The sequence below is a fragment of the Piliocolobus tephrosceles genome, chromosome 17 (genome assembly GCF_002776525.5).
Source record: "Piliocolobus tephrosceles isolate RC106 chromosome 17, ASM277652v3, whole genome shotgun sequence".
In the NCBI taxonomy this organism is placed as follows: Eukaryota; Metazoa; Chordata; class Mammalia; order Primates; family Cercopithecidae; genus Piliocolobus; species Piliocolobus tephrosceles.
Window position 1 is genome coordinate 74,898,231 of NC_045450.1, and position 15,030 is coordinate 74,913,260.

General features: G+C 48.6%; 1 protein-coding gene across 1 annotated transcript; it reads right to left on the reverse strand.

Annotated features, from left to right (window-relative positions):
- Nucleotides 1-1,430: 1,430 nt before the first annotated feature.
- Nucleotides 1,431-14,198, reverse strand: LOC113223573 (receptor-type tyrosine-protein phosphatase alpha-like). The gene is made up of 7 exons (XM_026452986.1): nucleotides 14,078-14,198; nucleotides 13,656-13,732; nucleotides 13,010-13,144; nucleotides 4,595-4,720; nucleotides 4,363-4,514; nucleotides 2,830-2,965; nucleotides 1,431-2,041 (listed from the first exon to the last, which is right to left on the reverse strand). Exons 1-7 carry the CDS (start codon nucleotides 14,196-14,198, stop codon nucleotides 1,967-1,969), a joined length of 822 nt encoding a protein of 273 aa, XP_026308771.1. The 3' UTR covers nucleotides 1,431-1,966.
- Between the last annotated feature and the right edge of the window lie 832 nt (nucleotides 14,199-15,030).

Consider the following 15,030-nt stretch of genomic DNA (forward strand, 5'->3'; position numbering starts at 1 on the left):
GCCTAATTTATCCATATTTCTCTTGAGACTACTGAGTTTTAAGTTTACTGCCTCTTGGGAGTTCCTTAGTTCCTACAGAACTGAATGTCTCTAATGACTCACACTCACCTCCTGTAAACTTCCACAGGGGTCTGTTGCAGCCCTTGCCTCCTGGGTCCCTTCTGCACATCTCCTTCCTTCCCACAAACATCCTGGATATGTGGTGCACAGACAGGCTTCCCTCCTGGAGCCACTACATGTTAACTGCTTTATCTGGACTCTGAGGCCCTCTGTAATGTGGCTCCACTTCGCCTTTCCTCCTTTTCACTCATCTAAATTTCCAGCATCCCATGAGTCTGGTTCAAGTCCCACCTCCTCCAAGCAGCTCAGTAGTGCTGACCCCTAAGCATGCCTCCATGGACCAGGCTGGGGTGCCACCTCTCACTCCATGAAGCCTCTGCGGAGCCTAGGCCTGTGCTGGCTCTTCAAGAAAGGCCCTGCCTCACAACCACAGCCACCAGTTTGCTCTCCTGCTCCTGTAGTAAGCTGCTCATGAGGCTGGGAGGCAGTGGACAGACCCATTCTCCCAACACAACAAAAGATCACACTTCCCCAGCACCCCCTGTAGTTAGGCATAGCTATGACCAGGTGAAAACCCTGTGAAGCCAATGAGTGGAATATGGGGTGGGGTTGAGTGGAAACGAAAAGTGCAGATTTGGCTTCCTGTCCTTAGAAATGAAGCTGCTGGCTCTCCATGCTCTTTCCTCAGGGTGGAATACGGACATGGCAGTGACCCAGCTTCAACCATGAGGATAAGAACAATACCCTAAGGATACTGGGTCTCTGGACAGGGCAGACTGTTATAGGAGACAAATGAACATCCAGCTTCTTTAAGAAAAAAGTTCAACACTTTTGTCTAACATGTCACTCAAAACCAAGTTGGGAATCTAAGACTCCCACCATCCTGACTTCTAGATCCGAGAAACATTCACATTCCCAGAAATGAGGACCCGTATGAAAGAAAATGGAAGCAATTCAACACAATACATGTGGATATAAAGACTTATCCTGGACAGGGTGACACAATCCAGACAGCTTTGTAGCAAAGCACCACAGACTGGAGAGGTCAGACTGGCCTCAGCCCAAAGCTGAGTCAGCTCCACTCTCCCCTGTCCCCCTGTCCTTAAGGAGACTCAGTGAGGACCTGGCCACCTTCCATAGGGAGGGAGGCTGGCCAGGACCACTAAACCAAAGATGTGCTGGCAATGAGAGGAGGGTCCTGGAGATCACCTAAGAACTGGAGAGGCTGTGTTTGGTGGATAGGAGGAGTTGGGGGACTGTGGCCTCTCTCAGATTGCTCAGAGAGAACAGCAACAGCAGGGCCATCAACAGCCGAGGAGAGCCCCAGCCTGTATGGCTGCCCCACCCCCAGACAAAGGGAGAGACATTTCCTCAGGGAGTCAAAGCTTTTATTACCTGATAGTCCCTAGTGTGGTGCCAGAGATACCGCTCTGGTCCTATTACTCCCATGATATAGGTGGTGGGGACAGGGGAGGGGACCAGGGAGCGAGGGGAGGGATATTTACAGTGCATGGTGGTATGGGGACAACCACTTTCCTCTGGAGCTCTGAGTACTTTGTGCTTTTTTTCTTAGTTGGTGCTGAGCTACCTGGAATGGATTTTGTTTTTATCTTCTTTAGGGAAAGATGTATTAACCAAAGCACAATCCAGCCCAATTTCCCGGCTGAGGATTTCACGATATCAGTCCAAACATCACACTATTTAATTCCCCAATAAAACATTGGAAAAAGGACTATCAGTGCTAACACATTTACATATAAAATTTCCACCTAATAGGTAATAGAAGCCTATGTACCAATTTCTAAAACAGTTATAAGATATATACACAATTTGGGGTATATTAACAAAACAGAATATTACAAAATATTAAAGGCAATCCTCCTGGTCCATGGATGCTTGTTGCCGCTTACTTGAAGTTGGCATAATCTGAGAATGCATCAATATATTCCTGCACCACCTTGTAGCAGAACTCATACTGTTCCTGGAGAGTGAAAGATAGGGAAAAAGCCAGGGTTACTGAAGAACACACAGTACCTGTAATTCCTAACAGACTCATTGTTTTTTTTTTTTTTTCGAAGATGGAAAATCAAGAGGAACTGAATGTTTTTGAACTTTCACCTGAGCTCTGATCTGCCTGCCAGAGTTCTGACAGCATTCCCCTTCTGGGCTGAATGCAGCAGACCTTCTACAAGCAGAGCTGACCAGAGCTGACCCAGGCCCTACAGAGGTCAGACATGCATGTGCTGGGCTGGGAGACGGTGCAGCTGAGCATGGCCCACAATTACCATGGCTGCCAGGCTAGCATGCACCCTGGCTCTCAGAACCTTGTCTCCCAAACCTACTAACATTCACTTTTCTTTACTCCTCAAACATTTCTAGCTCCATGGGATTCAGGAAAACCTCTGTGGATGTGTGGCTTGTTAAAAGCCAGACCTCTTAACAGGGAGCCCAAGCCCAAAGGCAGGTACTCCTCCTGGATCTTCCTTACCCACAGAGAAGTGCAGATGAGCCCTGTGGGGCACCCAGATACCCCCTTCTAACCTGGCCCATCCTCTGGCAACAGGGGCTATGTTCCCATTGCTGCCATCCTGCCTCCCAACGTGCTTCCTGTGTATTTGGGGCACCTTGGGAGGGGAAGGGCAGGTCTGTGTTTAGACAGTCTTCTGACTCCTGGGTGGGCCCCTCTGAAGAGCCTCCTCCCTGAGCTGGCCTTGACAGAGAAGGGCTGCAGGTGGTGTGGTGGCAGGGACAAATATGTGGGCAGCATACCAGTGTCTGGACCATGTGTGGCCTCTGTAGCCGTAGGCTCTTGACAGTCTGGAAGACATCCAAAATCCCCTCTGCTTTCACACGCTCCAGGACGGTGCTCAGGGCACAGAAGGTCCCCGTCCTTCCTGCTCCAGCGCTGCAACAGAGCAGACACATTTACCACAGCTGCCATGGCCCTCTGTGCAAGGGGGTGAGTGACAGTGGTAAGTGGTAGACAAAGAGGTGGGGGCAGGCAGCCGGTGCTCGCCTTTGCCCCGTGGGCCCCCACCCAGCCTGGAGGGGTTCTGGGTCGGGAGGCAGTGTACCCTGTGCCCTTCCTGCATGGCCCCATGTATTGTGGAGGGACTCACCTGTTGGACCATGGGGGATGACCTTCACTCATACCCCACCAGCACGGAGCCACTGCTGTCCACCTGCACATGCTGGCCTGAGTTGTCCTGACCTGCCGTTCGCTCAGGTTAGAACTAGCTCTAGTCCTGTCTTTCCCTTTCCCTGACAAACCCCACTCCCTACACTGGTGTGGATCTGCTGATTCCTTTCCGTGTCTCTCACTTTCTTCCTAAATCCCAGGAATCCAGACTCTGACCTTGACGCTATCCCCCTATTCAATGTCATCAGTTGATTCACTCACCAGACACTGAGTGCCTACTCTGAGGCAGGGACTGTGGGGTTTAGCAATGTCCCTAGACAAGATGTGTGTTAAGAGAAGGGAAAAGAGGAGTGGGAGTTCTAGGCAGGGTACTCAGAGAAGGCTTGGACAAAGCCCTGTGGCTGCCTGGGAAACTGGCATCTCAGGCCCACGGCAGGTGTGTGCCCAGGGTGCTGAAGGCCATGCAGTTCATGAAAGAAGAAAGGAGAGTGGTGGGGGTGGGATCAGAGCCAGCCTGTGGTACACACTATCCTCTGCCGGCCCTGGCCAGGGAGCCCTCAGAACATGTTGGGCCTTGTAAGCTGTTGTTAGGATTCTAAGTAAAGGAGTGCATTTTTTCTAAAATGCAATCTCCAGCAACATGCCCCAAACAAAATTCAACTTTTCCCCTCAAACAAGCCTCTTTACTGTCTTTCTTCTGCTGGTCACACCAATCCAGGCTCAAACCTGGGAGACACCCTTGACTCTTCTTCTCTTTCACCCTCTGTTCTTAGTCTTGTTCATTTTTCCTCAATGTACAGACAGGGCAAGCCATACCTACAGTCCACTGTTTTTAAAATAATTGCCCTGTTCTTTTTTCCTGTGCTTCTTAAGGAGGCCAGGCCCTTACCTCACATAGCACAACTGGGGTCTCCACTGCCAGTCTCCCTTGCTGCTCTCCTGCCCACTATCCAAACATTAGTCCTCTAGCACTTATTGTGCCAAGTTCAAGCTCTAAGGTCCTCTCTTAGCATCCAATCCTGTCTTAGCATCAATCTCGACTACCATGTGCTCACCAATATCTTGCTCTTGTGTGGCTTTCTTCAGTCTGACCCATGGTCACCAGCTTCCCGTTTCCCCCTCCTTGCTTTCTCTCTCCCCCTGAGGGCAAGAGTGAGCCATACCTGCAGTGCACGGTGATGGGGTGGTTCCCTGACTGCTGCTGCTGCTTCTGCACGGCAGCGATGATGCTGATCATGCCCTTTCCGTCACTGGGGATGCCCACTTCAGGCCAGCCATGGAAGTGGAACTGCCGGATCTGCCGGCTCTTATTCTCCTTTGGAAGAAAGGGGATCAGGGAGGCAGGGGTAACCCTGCTTTTCCTGGGGGGCAGAGTCTACCCACCACCCATCTTACCCTGGTGTTGGTGACCAGGAGGTCTCGGACGGTATAGCTCTCACATTCCTCCTCCTTCTTCAGTTCCACTGTAATATCTCCATAGGACACCAGTCCATCGGATGGCCAGTACTGGGCACACTTCTCCTGGAGGGACAAGTTGGAGAGGTGAGGGGCTCAGAGTACCACATGTATAGAAGCAGCACTGCCCACGAGCAGCCTGACCCCTCTCAGTACAGCCACCTCTTACGCTGACACACTTCATCCCCAAGGTATTGAAAACTTGCAGGATCATTATATCACATCATTCCAATTAGCTTCCGAGCCTCACCAGAGACTCAACAGACACTGACAGGGTCTGTAAAGAACTCTGACTACAGGCTCACAGGGTATCCAATACTTGGTGGCTGGAGGGAGAGAAGGAGTGAAAATCTTTGTTCCAATTCCTTTCTTTTTCTCCCATGGGGTGTTTTCATAGTTAATGCTGCTTACATCTGCCAGACTGCTAATTCAGAAAATCAGAACCAATTCACATTCCCAGACAGCCACGGGCTTCACCACCGCCCAGGCCACAGTATCCTTTCTCCCTTTTACCTTTATCTCTTTGATCTGCAAGGTACCTTCAAGTTGCTAGCACTCGCCTTTCTGTCCTTGCTAGTGAGCAGGAGGTGGTCTACTGTCTGTCTTTGCTTGCACCTGGCTCACTTCCCTCTACAGCTCCTTGTGGGAGTGGCTGCGTCTCTTTTCATTTCTGTATTCCCCACACCTTGCACAATGCCTGGCACATGGTAGGCTCTCAGTATCTGGTAAATGAATTTGTTCAATGTCTGCAGAACAAGCCAAGGCATAAATACATAAATATAACATCACACAGTTATGCTGCCCATTTCTTTAGAGAATTTTGGGGTAAGATCTGAGATTCTTCACTACTGACAATTGAAAATTCTCAACCATACATATAATGTCATTGAAAGATATGGAAAAAAATTAAGTAGAAAAAGAAGTTGTGAATAGTCTCACAGTCCAAATAAAATCATGATTATTAAAGTGGTGAATCAAGGACATGCCCTGGACTAGCTCTTTTTTTTTTTTTTTTTTGAGACGGAGTCTTGCTCTGTCACCCAGGCTGGAGTGCAGTGGCCGGATCTCAGCTCACTGCAAGCTCCGCCTCCTGGGTTTACGCCATTCTCCTGCCTCAGCCTCCGGAGTAGCTGGGACTACAGGCGCCCGCCACCTCGCCCGGCTAGTTTTTTGTATTTTTAGTAGAGATGGGGTTTCACCATGTTAGCCAGGATGGTCTCGATCTCCTGACCTCGTGATCCGCCCGTCTCAGCCTCCCAAAGTGCTGGGATTACAGGCTTGAGCCACCGCACCCGGCTTGGACTAGTGCTCTTCTACCCATGCTCTCTAGGAGCCCTGGGGATGCCTCAGGGATCGGTGCTCTGGGCCTCTCTTCAACCAGAACAGCCAAAAAAAAAAAAAAAAATTCTCATTAAGGCTCACTTCATCAGGCATTATAATTAGTTTTTATGGCACTGGTGGGTGGAATGGTTTTTGCTACCATAGTGCCTTCTCAACAATGATTTACACAATGTCTCAGCTGGGATGAAGACTTGGCCTTTAAAACCATCAGAACCATGAGGTCCCAACGGGTGTGAGAGTCACAGAGTGTGTGTGCTGGAGGAATTAAGCGTGATCTCTATCTCTAAGACAGAAATACATATCAAGTCTAGGGACTAGATATCAACACTAAAAGTCTCTAATTTTTTTTTTCTTTTTTGAGAGAGTCTTGCCCTGTTGCCCAGGCTGGAGTGCAGTGGCATGATCTTGGCTTACTGCAACCTCTGCCTCCCAGTTTCAAGTGATTCTCCCACCCCAGACTCCCCAGTAGCTGGGACTACGGGTGTGCGCCACCATGCCTAGCTAATTTTTATATTTTTAGTAGAGACAGGGTTTCACCATGTTGGCCAGGCTGGTCTCAAACTCTTGACCTCAGGTGATCCACCTGCCTCAGCGTCCCAAAGTGGGAGGATTACAGGTGTGAGCCACCATATCTGACCAAAAGTCTCTAAATTTTGTATACATGGGTAGATTTTCTCTCAAGATCTCTAGAAGACCAAAGAGGATTTTTTTTTTTTGGTTTTTGAGACAGAGTTTCGCTCTTGTTGCCCAAGCTGGAGTGCAATGGCGCGATCTTGGCTTACTGCAACCTCGGCCTCCCAGGTTCAAGCGATTCTCCTGCCTTAGCCTCCCGAGTAGCTGGGATGAGAGGCATGCGCCACCATGCCCGCTAATTTTGTATTTTTAGTAGAGATGGGGTTTCTCCATGTTGGTCAGGCTGGTCTTGAACTTCTGACCTTCCAAAATGCTGGGATTATAGGCATGAGCTGCCGCACCTGGCCTCAAAGAGGATTTTTAAGATGAGGAGTGACAATGATTTATATTTTCAAAAGGACCAGCAGCTGCCATCTGAAGAACTAAAGGTGGGTTAGAATGAGAGCAGGAGGACCAGTTGCCAGGCCACTGCAGACGAGGCTGCGCATATAAGTCATCCCCAGAGTCCCACGGGCAAGCAGTGAGAGACGAGGGCTTGTTCGGATAACAGCAGTCACGCTGGAGAAAAGTGGGGAGGCTCTGCCTGTATCAGGACTTAGTGGCAGACTGGATGTGAGGGGTGAGGAGAGGGGAGTAAGGAAGGTAACTCTCGGATTTTAGACATGAGCAACTGGGCAGAAGGTGGCTATTTATTTAGAAGGCTAACAGTGGGGTGGACTAGTGTCGGGGGAAGGAGGAAATCAGGAGCCCACATTGGGAAGGGGGACAGGTGACTGGGCTGGAGACGTAGATTCAGGATCCCTGGCATATGGGTTGTACTTAAAGCCACAGGACTGGCTGAGATCCTGAAGGGCTAGTGCCTGAATCTAGTACACTCCAATGTTTTAGAGGATGAGGTCACAAAGAAATAACAAAGGAACTGCCAGGTTAGTGAGTGGGGTGATGCTGTGGAAGTAAGTGTTCTGAGGAGGAGAAGGGAGGCCCTGACTCTATCAAATGCTGCTGTAAGGACAAAAAAAAAAAAAAAAAAAATCATAAAAGAGAAATGACCTGTGGATTTGGCAAGAGGTCAGTTACTGGTGATCTTGACTAAAGCAGTCCCAGGGGGGCCAAGCCTGAAAGGAACAGAGCGAAGAAAGAACTTGGGGGGAGAAAGCCAACTCTTTTTTTTTTTTTTGGAGATGGAGTCTCACTCTGTCACCAGGCTGGAGTGCGGTGGCGCGATCTTGGCTCACTGCAACCTCCAACTCCCTGGTTAAAGCGATTCTCCTGCCTCAGCCTCCCGAGTAGCTAGGATCACAGGCATGCACCACCACGCCCAGCTAATTTTTGTATTTTTAGTAGAGATGGGGTTTTGCCATGTTGGCCAGCATGGTGTCGATCATTTGACCTTGTGATCCGCTCACCTTGGCCTCCCAAAGTGCTGGAATTATAGGCTTGAGCCACTACGCCCAGCCAAAAGCCAACTCTTTAAAGGAGTTTTGCTGGGAAGGGGTGCAGACAAACAGGATAGTAGCTGGAAGGGAAAGTGGGATCAGCAGATTTTTTTTGTTTTTAAAAGACAGGAAATGTAACATGTATAGGCTGATGAAAGTAGTGGTTAGAGAGGGGAACTGCTGATGGAGGTGGGAGAGAAGATGGTTATAGCAGCAACATCCCTGAGCAGGAAGGAGAGAATGGGGCCAAAGGCACAGTGGACAGCTGGACTGAGAGATGCAGAAACCCTTCTCCACGGTAACAAGAGAGAAGAGAGTCGGTACGGATTTGAAGAGGCTGGTTGTTTGGGGGTGGGAGGATGACAGTGTTCATGTCTGATTTCTTGGAGAAGAATGAGGCCAGGTCACAAGCTAAGGTGTGAGTATGATGGGACAGGCAAGAGCAGATGCTGGAGGTTTCAGGAAGAAAAGGAAGTGCAACAGCATTGCTAGGTGGCACCAATTACCCCTATGAGATTTGTGGTCATGAGTTCAATGTGAGAGCATTTGGCACTGTTTTGTGTTTTTGCCCAGTGATGTTTGCTATATCAGATAGAGTCATATATCTGGGTTTTACTAGACAGCTTGCCATGAAAGTAAGAAAGCATGAGGGACGCTGGGCGCGGTGGCTCACGCCTGTTAATCCCAGCACTTTGGGAGGCCGAGGTGGGCAGATCATGAGGTCAGGAGGTCAACACGATACTAGCTAACATGGTGAAACCCCGTCTTTACTAAAAATACAAAAAATTAGCCGGGCGTGGTGGCGGGTGCCTGTAGTCCCAGCTACTTGGGCGGCTGAGGCAGGAGAATGGCGTGAACCTGGGAGGCGGAGCTTGCAGTGAGCAGAGATCACGCCACTGGACTCCAGCCTGCGCAACAGAGCGAGATTGTCTCAAAATTAAAAAAAAAAAAGCATGAGGGAATAAGGAAAGGTCATAATGATAATGACATACCACAAAAACTCAAATCAGAAAACTCAAACGCTCAAAAACAAAACTCAAAACACAAAAACAGAGTAAGAAGGAAGGTGAGGACATGTTCGGGGTGGCTGATGTTGAGAAAGTGGAGGCATTAATGGCTCTAAGGACTTGATGAAGACAAAAATGAATGGAGTAAAAGAGAATACTGAGGTGGGAGGAAGGAGGCAGTAACCAGGGCGGATGCCTTGTTGAGATTCTAAAGGTGGTGCAGATACAGGGCAGATCGTGACTTGACCACAGGATGAGGTGGCTGAGGAAGCTGAGAAATAGAAAGACTAAGGATAGATGGATCATCCACATGGTGACTGATGCCTCCAAAACCAGAGTCAGGAACGGGCTCAAAAGGAGCAGTAAGCCTGGTGTTAAAGTCATCAGTGGGTAAGGGACAGAAGATAGGGAATGGGTGTTCAAGACCAGTAGAAGAAAAGCTGGGGACTGGAGTTACATCTCAGATTTGTGTATTCAGGTTACGGCCTCTAGATAACAGCATCTTAAAGAAGTGAAATGGAAGCTTTTCTGTCTTTTCTCCTACTTTGTCTTTCCACCAGACAGCATGAAGTCTCTTATGCGATCTAAGGCTGACACTGGTGATGGGGACACACAGCTTTGTGGAGACTAATGCTATCATGTTTCACTATGCTTTAGAGAAGCAGGATGAGGTCTACGGTTGGGCTAACCTAGCATGGGAGTTCCTGGCACTGCTCTGTCTGCCCAGGCTGATGGTCCAAGCTGCAGCTGCTGAGGGAACCCAAGGCTTACCAGGCATCCTGGTGAACCCTTTTGGTTAAAACAGAGCAGAAGGTGGCCAGGGGCAATGGCTCATGCCTGTAATCCTAGCACTCTAGGAGGCTACAGCGGGCGGATCACTTGGGGTCAGGAGTTTGAGACCAGCATGGCCAACATGATGAAACCCTGTCTCTACTAAAAATATGAAAATTAGCTAGGCATGGTAGTGCATGCCTGTAATCCCAGCTACTCGGGAGGCTGAGGTGGGAGAATCGCTTGAATCCTGGAGGCGGAGGTTGCAGTGAGCTGAGACCGTGCCACTGCACTCCAGTCTGGCAGACAGAGTGAGATTCCATCTCAAAAAAAAAAAAAAAGCAGGAGGAGATAATTTAAAATTTTTAATTCCCTTGGGATTTTAATTTATATAGGTATAGAATTTACATTTTGGGATCGGATTTTTTTTCTCTGGGAACTTAATACTGTAAGCGAGGATGGTAGTGTCACTGTATAAATGGAGGCACCTTTCATTGCATCATTTAGGCTTACTGCGTTAATGATCTCTGGAACCTGCACTTGACAACATGAATGGAACAGAAAGTGAACTTGGGGTCCAGTGAGGCCTTGTAAAGAACATCACTAATATCCTGTTCTGATCCACTCAGAAGCTTCTGAGGGCAAGCACCATTGTCTGCTTCACTGGCCCTAGGAAGATAGAGCCTAAGGTACAGTGGAAGGTAGAGGGAGAGGCCTCACTCAGTGGGTAGGAGAATTTGTGTGTGCATGACTCTTCTCCCCACTGCCACACACATGAAATGCTTCCTGGCCCCCTGCCCTTTATTCTTACTAGGTCCTTTCCAAGGATGGAAGAGCCTGCATCTGATGGGACAGAGGTGGAGATGTTCACTGGGCCACATTTTATCACAGGGCAGTGGGCTGAGATGGTCCTTGTGTTCGTGGTTCCAGCTGTTTGGCCTGCTCTTTGGTCCTGCCCATCACAGATCTGGAGGGCAGGGGTGCAGGAGGAACCACATGTAGGGCCCCGGTCTGATCTGCAGGTTCCAACACGGTTGATCAGAGAGGGCTGGGAATAGGCACCTAGCTCCTGAGAACACGGTGGCTCATTTCCTAAATGGCCTTTGTTACTCAGGTGTGTGCTTCCTTGGGTGCAAAGCCAAGCACCTTAACCAAACCTCCCACCTCATCAGTATTGTTATTAATGATGATGAAGATGCTGGGCGCGGTGGCTCACGCCTGTAGTACCAGCACTTTGGGAGGCCAAGTCAGGCAGATCACCTGAAGTCAGGAGTTTGAGACCAGCCTGGCCAACATGGTGAAACCCCATGCCTACAAAAATACAAAAATTAGCTGGGCATGAATGGTGGGTATCTTTGATCCCAGCTACTAGGGAGGCTGTGGCAGGAGAATTGCTAGAACCTGGGAGGCAGAGGCTGCAATAAGCCCATATTGTGCCATTGCACTCCAGCCTGGGTGACACAGTGAGACTCTGTCTCAAAAAAAAAAAGATGATAGAGACCTACAAAGTATGTCTGTTGATTAGGTACATCATACAAGTCTAAGAAGAATAGCTAATGAGTTAAATGGCTGATTAAAATTCAAAAAAATGCCGGGCACTATGGCTCAAACCTGTAATCCTAGCACTTTGGGTCAACAGGTACGTGGATCAATTGAGCCCAGGAGTTCAAGACCAGCCTGGGCAACATGGTGAAACCCTGTCTCTACAAAAAAAATACAAAAACTAGCCGGGCGTGGTGACACGTGCCTTTAGTCCTAGCTACTTGGAGGGCTATGTGGGAGGATCACTTGAACCTGGGAGGTTGAGGCTGCAGTGAGTCGAGACCGTGCCACTGCACTCCAGCCTGGGTGACAAAGTGAGACCCTGTCTCAAAAACAAACAAACAAACAAACAAACAAAACAACCTGATGTAATGAAACATCAGGGTGAGCAAATATTGTAAAGCCTTGTACCAAAGTTAACGTAAGTACAGATGGGGAACAAGAAGTGACTTGGGACAACTAATGTAAAACATACTTTGTATTTTAAATGTTTGACTATAAATTCAATGAGTCATGAGTGGGTGCCATCTTTAATTCCTCCTCACTTCACCCTCTCTGGGATAGCACCCTCTCACTACCCGAGTCCAGGCCGCCAGCATTACTGCAGCAGCTTCCGCATTTCTAAAGCATCCTCCTCACTGCTGCCAGAGGGATTTTTTAAAAAATCACAAACTGGATGTTGTCAAGGGCTCTTCAGCTCCTTTGTGAAGATCAAACTCTTCACTGTGGCTTAAAGGAATTTTCTCACCAGGCCTTGCTAGCTTCTCTCCAGGCCCATTCTCTGGATTCTGATCCCTGCTAAGTGACACTCCAGATATAATGAATCACTCATTTTGCTGCAATGTGCAACTTCAACAGAAATAATTTTTAAAAAAATAAGCATTATCAAAACACAGACTGGGTTCCCCTGTAATGTGGGGGGTGAGGGCGATATCCCTGGATTGAATGTGCTTAGTAGAGGCTGTATGATTCTGACTCAGGAACAATATTAGGAGGTTTCCTATACTGAGAGGAAGTTGACCTAGGGGACTGCTAGGGTCCCTTTTTAGTATGAGTTTCCATACAACTCTGCTTTTTAATTGACCTGAGGGCTTTTTTCTTTAAAAGATTTCCTTATTATTGAATATTAGACTGTAAGTTTCTTGTTTGTGCAATTTCTTAAATTCTACTGCTTTATTTTATGTAGTCAGCAATGAGGCAATCCCTTCTTAGGGACACTCATACTGGGTCTACCTCAGAACCTTGATCTAGCTGCCCTGCCTGGGGCACTGGGAAGGAGAGGGTGCCCTGCCTGGAGCACTGTGCAAAGGCTAGGCTCGGGGGACTGTATTCAGGAGAAAGTGAAAGGGTGTGAGCTGTCTGGGAATAACATGGAGGCTCAGATCACACTGCTTTTCTAGTCTTGGGAGAAGCTAATGACTGCTTAGACACCAACTGGCTGGGCAAGCCTGGAAATGCATATGTATTTATATACCTTTTAAGTATGTACTTATACTATGCAAATGTACTCTTTGGACCGTATAAGTCAAAGACAAGGTCCAAACACCTTCTTGCCTTCCCAACCTCCCCATTTACACACACACCTTTTCATGCTGTCTCTCACCGCCCAGGACCTTGAAGCTCACCTGGCCTCTCTCCTCCAGTTCTGTTAGCATCACGATAGAGCAGGATTTCCACTCCCAGATCATTCGCCAGAAGTCCTCAATTGTGTGGAGAAGAGGGCCCTGGCTGGCGATATAGGAGTCCTTCTGCCGGTAGCCCTGCACAGGCCAGGTTAATTGCAAGGGTGAGATGGTTTAATCAGAGAGGGACTAGTGGAGAAGACAGGCCACTAGGAAGGGATGGGGACTGCTTGGAGGCAAACTCAGCCCATAAAGAGCTCCCCTGTGGCCAAGGACTAAATCCTATCTGACAAGCTGGTTGCTTTCTATAACAGACAGGGAAGTGGAAACAGGGATTAGAGCTAGGATGAAGAGGACAGGAATGGGAAAGATCAGAGGGCAGCCAGGTTCCTCTTGGCTGTGGTCTGCACTGTGAACTTTTTCTTCCAGGTATTATACTGCTACATGCCATCTGTTTTTTCCCCACCTTCTGCTCTACAGAGCTGGACAGACCTAACGTACAGGGTGAGTGGGTGGGTGAGTATCAATTCACTATTTGTTGACTGATTCAAACATGATCCTCCCCAGCAGGTATGGGAGGGAGGCACCGCAAATCCTGGCTGAATCTCCATGGGGTGTTGGGGGCTTAGGGGTCACACCCACCACTTACATCAATAAAGGATGCGTTCACATAGTCTGTATTCTCTTCGCCCCGCTTAACTGGAATGATCACTCTGTTGAATTCATCTGTAAGAAGGACAGCGGCTCATAGCTAGCCAATATCATTTGTCTTCTCCCTCTCCTTGCACTGCTCCCACCTCAGGCCCTGGGCAGACAGAATCCCAGCTGGGCAAGGACATGTCTATTCCTAGCTCATTAGGGAGAAAGCCTTTGGCTTTTACATTCTTTTATTTCCAGAAGCCACTAAGGTGCAACAAGAGGCAACGCCATGTTGTTAACTGGATGCAACAAGAGGCAACGCCATGGTTTTTGTCTACAAGCCAATCATTAACTAGTACCTGAGAAGTGGAAGAGGTGGAGGGAATTGAGGGATGGGGCAATAAGGCTCTGGAGTGGAGGGAGGGCTCTTACATGGAATGATCTGTAAAACACGGTTCTTCTTCATGTTGGCTGGAAGGTTTCCAGTCCGCATCTTGTCATTCTGGATTTTGATTGATGTTAACTTCTGAATTGGGAAGGGGAGGGGAAACATTACTAATCCCAGTAACTGAACTTGACAAGATTATACCTGTCACTTGGACTGCACCTTCAGGCCACTCTGGCTCCATACTGCTCTTCTCACCAGGGCCCTGACCTCTGTTCCCATATGTTCTTGTTGGAACCCTGAAGCCAAGAGCCTGTTTGGGAAATGCTATCTTCCAGGCTCCTGTGGACTCTCTTGAGAGTCTCCTGGCCGGCAATTTTGTGATCCTGGAGCAAGGGATCCCAGCATCGTAGGAGGAAGTATGTCCACTCTGCAGTTCCACCCCCAGAGGCTGCCTTAGGCTCTTCAAAAAAACTTATTCAGAATCGCATCCTCCCTTCCCCTGATTCTGAGGCTCCTTCTTGACATTTGCTGTTCAAAGTGTAGCCCATACACCAGCAGCGTTGGCTCCATCTTATTAGAAATGCAGAATCTCAAGCTGGGCTTGGTGGCTCATGCCTGTCATCCCAGCACTTTGGGAGGCCAAGGTGGGCAATCAACTGAGGTTAGGAGTTTGAGACTCGCATAACCAACATGGTGAAACCCTGTCTCTACTAAAAATTAGCCAGGGGTAGTGGCACGTGCCTGTAGACCCAGCTACTCATGAGGCTGAGACAGAAGAATCCCTTGAACCCGGAGGCAGAGGTTGCAGTGAGCTGAGATCGCGCCATTGCACACCCCAGCCCCAGCCTGGGTGACAAGAGTGAAACTCCATCTCAAAAAAAAAAAAAAAGAGAGAAAGAAATGCAGAATCTCAAGCTGTAACTCGTATCTGCTGAATCAGAACCTACATCTTTTTTTTTTTTTTTTTTTGAGACAGAGTCTTGCTCTGTCACCCAGG